General features: G+C 27.7%; 1 protein-coding gene across 1 annotated transcript; it reads left to right on the top strand.

The window, feature by feature from the left end:
* Positions 1-654, top strand: LOC114715269 (uncharacterized; the record flags this gene model as incomplete). The annotated part of the gene is made up of 1 exon (XM_028900065.1): positions 1-654. A coding segment is annotated over exon 1 (654 nt), but the record flags the coding sequence as incomplete, so codon positions are not given.
* Between the last annotated feature and the right edge of the window lie 5,592 nt (positions 655-6,246).

Raw genomic sequence — 6,246 nt, forward strand, 5'->3', positions numbered from 1 at the left:
ATGCGTATGCAGAGATTGGAAAAATCTCATCAAGTCTTTGTCTTTTACCCGAGAACACCTCCACCACACCAGTCATCCAACCTTTTGCTTCTCCTCAGATGTTACCGCAGGGTTAGTTTGCGCATTGTGTTGGTGGATCATCCCACCATGCAGGTGCTTGAAATTCAAAAGCCACCTTTGATCGATCCCTCCATTAATTTTAGGATCGTGGGTTCCAGTAATGGCTTGGTCTGTGTTGAGGTGGGCAACGAGGATCGTTGCATGGTCCCTTCTCCTTTCAGCCCAAAGAAAAATGGTACGGTTTCCCCTTACTTTTTATTATGGAATCCCCTGACCAGACAGTTTAGGGAGGTGCCCAGAACTATGAAGGGTTCTAATGGTTATTACGATGTCGGATTTGGTTTCGATCCCACTGATGATGATTTCAAGATAGTGACAACTTATGTAACTCAATTTCGTTGTGCCGTTAATCCCGTGGAAGTTTATTCATTAAACTCTGGGTCTTGGAAGGAAGTAGAATCAGAAAACTTTGAGGGCATAAATATTAGAAAAGGGGGGAAAGTCATTGTTAATGGTGTTATGTTTATGTTTGGTGGAAAGCAGAGGCCGGGTGATGATTCTAATACGGCGGTTTCGATTGACCTAACAAAGCAGGTGTGTATCTCGACGCCATTACCTTTTTTAAAATATGAATATAAACGAAGTAATACAAGGCTTACTGTGCATGAGAACAAACTTGCTTTGGTTGTTGTTACTGAATCTTATATGATTCATTTGTGCATCAAGGGGAAGATGGATTTGGACTAAAAAAGTATGCTGCTAGCACCCTTTGTGACCAGTTATGTCCACTCGCGTTAAACCCAGTGACTATTTGGAAGAATGAGATTGTCTTCCGTCCTTTTTATTTGAATGGGGATGATGATGAAAAGAAAAGGTTGTATCTGCTCAATCTCACTACTAATGTAATGAGTTTAAGAGGTTTAGAATTAAATGTGGCCCCGGCCTTGTCCATGGTAATTTTAATCATGTGGAAAGTCTTGTATCAGTTGGCAACATCAACAATAAAGAACTTTAATCGTAAATTTTACTTCGTTTAAACACTTCTGATGGAAATAAATTCAAATTAATTTCTCATTTTGTATCTATAGTTGTTGAGTCCTTTTGGCGAAATGGTGCACTATGATACTCCTTCGGTCCTAAATATAACACCATTTTCGTAGTAAAACTTTGTTTAAACACTTTCTCCATTAGCAGTAAAACTTTCACCATATTTAAGTTTCACAACCCCTAAGTTCCCAACCTCTACCTCCTTCCATGACCTTATATTTAATGAATGCCCTTCTACCTTGTTAACCATTTCATCATCTGCAGAAACAAAAAGTTTCACTATGTTGTAATCATTAAGAATTGGATTGAACCCGAATCCTACATGAACTATGTACTCCTAAATCTTTCAAGGCATCGGGGCACTTGTTAGACTTGTCTACTCGCCGGATTATACAATAAAAGGGAATGAAACTTATGATTGGAAATGAGGTTCCTGACTTTGAACTTAGAATTCTCAAGAGTGATCTTATGAAGTTCCTGGATTTCCATCTCGCCATAGAGCAAACAATAGTGACAGAGATCACATGGGATCCAACATTTTAAAAGAAGAAAAGGGTTTCGATGACTAGAGTGATAGAAGTGGTCTGCGATGAAAGAAGGGATCTGAAGAGATTTTTCCAATCTTTGCATACACATTAAAATCGGAGTAGTAAGGAGTAAGGACTTTACCGGAAGCCGTATGAGAATGTCTTGACTATTTCTTGTGGAAGAAATGGCGTACGGCCATCCATTTCTATCTACTTAACGTGCTCCAGATTTTGATCAGACTGGATTATCGCTTTCTGGGTCATTAAAATTGTGATTGCACCAATCGTTCTTTTCAATGAGCACTTTATTGGAAAAACTAGATTAGACTGGTTATCAAATATATGTTGATTTGGATAAAGAAAAAGAGGTTTTAATTGTTCAAAAAAAATGGTGCAATAAATATAAAATGCAAAAAAGTAAATCTTTTTGGTTTTTAAAAAAATAAAGGTGTGTTTTGATTAAAAGGAAGGTATGATAGGATAGACTCTTGATGATGAAAACTCAGCTATTATTACTTTTAAATTGATTGGGAGTTTTCAAAATCTCTAAGTCTGATAAAAGCCCCAGGTGATCACTTGGATCCAATGCTTTAATTAATGAAAACTCACTTTAATCAAAGTTGATTGACATGTCTTAAAACATTGTTAAAAACCACTTAGAGATTTGTAAGACTTGATTTAGGATTTGTAGATCTTTGTTTAAACTACTGCAATGTAATTAGATTGGATGCTGTTTAATGTTGAATTATTTATATGAATATTTCAGTTTTGAATTCTTGTGTTCAGTTGATTGTCAGTGATTATTGATTATTATTTTGTTTACTTGGCATTTTGTGGTTGTTAATTGACAATATGAGGACACTATCATCATCCATTTATTTACACTCTAAGTGGTTGTTCACTACCCAAAAAAAAACAGTTGATTAGCAATGGAATTTGCGACAAAAACAAATTGCGTTGCTAATTTCTGACGTTAATTTTTTTGATGGATTAGCGATGGAATTTTATCCGTCGCTAAATTCCGTAGCTAATCCATCAAAAAATCCGTCAATAAATATTTAGCGATAGAATTTTTCCGTCAGAAATTTCCATTGCTAAATTGTTTATCACATAAGTTTTTGTCACTAATTCTGTCGCTAATTCTATTCTGTCATAATTTCGTCGCTAATCCATCAGTAATTTTAAATTTTATTATTTTAAATTATAATCTTACAAAAATTTATATAATAACAATTAAGAATATATTAAAAACATTTTTAATTATAAAATAAATTGATATATTTGTGGAGTTGGTGTGTTAATGAAAATATCATCATCATTCATATTATCATTATGTATATATTGAAAATAAAAAGACAATTTTTTAGAAAACTTGTTTATATTTTGTTAAAATAAATTCCTCTTGATTATTAGTAATAATTAAAAAAATATAAGAAGAACATTAATAACTTTCTTATACAAACTAATATATTGAAATGTATAATATTTTATCATCTATACAATATATTGAAATATATAATATATGATAGAAATTCAAAAACAAAATAAATTTATATGAATGCAAACTAATATTAAAGTGAATTTTGAATTTCAATCATTAAACAATAAAATTTAATTATAATATAATTAATACCCATGATATAGATTTTGGTTCTTCAAAATAAAAACAAGTGGTATATATAAAGAATTTTAAGAAAATAAATTACATAGTATATATAACAAGTAAGAGAATGCTGATTATCATAATATATTCAAATCATTTAATTTTTTATATAGAATAATTTATTAGATTTTATTATAGTAGTTATTTTTTGAATAATAAGATTTTTTGACTAATTGTAAATGATTTTTTCAAATATATAAAACACATTAGATAATATAATATAATATAACATAGATAGATAATATAACATAATGTAATATAATACATATATAATCAAATTGTATATCTTATCAATGTTAATTAAAAACTAAATTCAAAAAATATTTAAAAAAAATTATTTATGATTTAAAATTCAAAACTAGTGTCGTTAGAAATTAGAATTATATTAAAAATATTTACTTAAAAATAAAACATTATAAAAAAATAGTAAACAAAATAAAAATTTTTTTTGATTAAAATAGTTATGATTAAAATTATCATATAGTATATTTTTAAATTATCATATAGTTATGACTAAATTGTATATCTTATCAATGTTAATTAAAAAATAAATTTATAAAATATTTATAAAAAATTATTTATGATTTAAAATTTAAAATTAGTGTTGTTAGAAATTAGAATTATATTAAAAATATATTTAAAAATAAAACATTATAAAATAAATAGTAAAACAAATATTTAAAAATTGTTTTTTCATTGAAATAGTTATGATTAAAAATTATATATAGTATATTTTTAGTTTTTAATAATATATGTGTGTATAAAATTATTTTGTATAAAATAATATTATATATTTAATTTTACACAATAAGTCAACAGGTTCATTGCAGCTCAACTCGTAAAGCTACACGCGCGCACAGAGGAGGTCCTGGGTTCAAGCCATGGAGAAGTCACTTAGGCGAGGTGGCAGCACAATGGAGGTATTCAAAAATTCTACTGTGAACATCACTATAGTAATTATTAGGGTAATTGATCCCAAATATTCTACATGACAAACACATAGGCACTCGATGTGTATTATTCTTACTCAAAAGTCAATTTATTTAGAAGAAGAGGAAGGAAATAAATTCAATTTTGAGTAAAAATAATACACATCAAATGTCTACATGTCTACCATTTAGAAGTTTAGGGTCAACTTTAAGCCGAATCAGGAAAATAACAGTTAAATATAACATTTCTTAGTTGGGATATGTACACACCATAATTAGTTTAGGATACTGGATGCATTCAAAATTATTTATAGGCCACTGGACGCACTTGGGTAAATAGTTCGGGGTGCTGGCGCACCTTAACCCTAGTTATTATCTCTTGGACCAAACCCAAAACAAAAAACAATTAACCTCAATTCTTAAAAGTCACTATCATCACCAATTCTCAAACATATTAAGCCATTAGTAGAACCAACTATGCAAGCTTTCATTGAAGGATTTATTAACAGGATTTGAAGTACATCGAGTTGATCGTAGTCACTAAATATAGATAAATATATTTGGTAGCAACATTTTGGAGGAGGAGAAAAGGACTTTGTTGACTCCATTTGAAATGTTCTTGAATCATGTTTGAACCCCAGATGACACATATTCATCTTTGCACATATTACAATTGTATTAACAATTCGATTGATATTTTTTTAAAATCTCAATTAATATATAATCAGGAAGATCAATTAAGATATTGTCAAGTAAAAGTTATGTAATACTTGTTAAAAAAAATATATAAGATTGTAACATTGTCACTATCATTAAAAAATTTTATTGTGTTTTAATATTATTTATTAAACCTATTTTTTGAATTTAATAAAGTAAATTTTATAAAGAATAGAGTAACTAAAACCTACTTGGAGGTAGAATTAAAGAATTTAGAGGGTATTAGATTGTATTATGATGTTGTAATTATCCATACTTATTAGAGCTCTGATTATTTTCTGATACCACTTATTACGTTTCGATACCATTTTTTAAAATTGAAAAAAAATTATGTTTTTAAAAAATAAAATCATTAAGTTATATTAATATTGGATCATCTTTGCCTATCATTTTCATAAGAAAAGTATATATTAAAGGCTTTTCATTATAGACGCTCAATTAGACTAAATTATACAATGTAGCAATGAGTTTAATAAAAAATTTTATCTTGTAATAAAAACATTAAAAATTGTAGGAAATGATAAAAATATGTAAAAAAATTTTGAACATCTCTTCTAAATATTTGATTATTTTGCTGGAATTTTTTGTGAGTTGAGTAGAGATGCATAACATTGAGGCTCATGCCTTTTTTTATAATTAAAAGAATTAAATTTTTAACTCACTGTCAAATAAAAAATTTCAATTTTTTGTTTTACAACATACAATTGTAGTGAATGACTAAAACTACTAATATTTATTATGCAGTAAATTTATTAATTAGCAGCAATTCAGTATTTTTTTAAAATTCATATTTTGATATTTAGTTATTTTAAATAATTGCAAAGCATTACACTTTTTAAAATATTTTCTGAAGAAATTTTCATGAAAAGCAAGAATTTTAAAAATTTTTAAAGCAAATTTTGTGTTAAAAAAATGTCATTAGAATTTAGAAGAATCAGAAATTAAAATTTTTTCAGGAAAAATTGAAATTTTATACCAACTATATCTGTACAACAATTCTTTTTTTTTTTATTTCAATTTGAGAAAGCATGCGAAACTGTGAATGGAAATCAAAACTTTATTTTTATGGGGAAAAAAACAAAGAACAGAAAATATTATCATCATCCCAACTCATATAGCTGTTCTTTTTGTACATATAATTAATTATTTTTTTACTTCAAAAATCACAAAAATTTCATGGGTTGTTTGACACAATTAATATATTTTATTTCTTACTCGGCTTTTGACTTTATACTTAGGCCTCTAAAAATTGAAAAATGTTATAAGACAGTAATTTAAATAAAATATGTATATAATAAATATG

Source organism: Neltuma alba, unplaced genomic scaffold (genome assembly GCF_004799145.2).
Source record: "Neltuma alba isolate B1F8T4 unplaced genomic scaffold, ASM479914v2 tig00011580_pilon, whole genome shotgun sequence".
NCBI classification, from domain to species: domain Eukaryota; kingdom Viridiplantae; phylum Streptophyta; class Magnoliopsida; order Fabales; family Fabaceae; genus Neltuma; species Neltuma alba.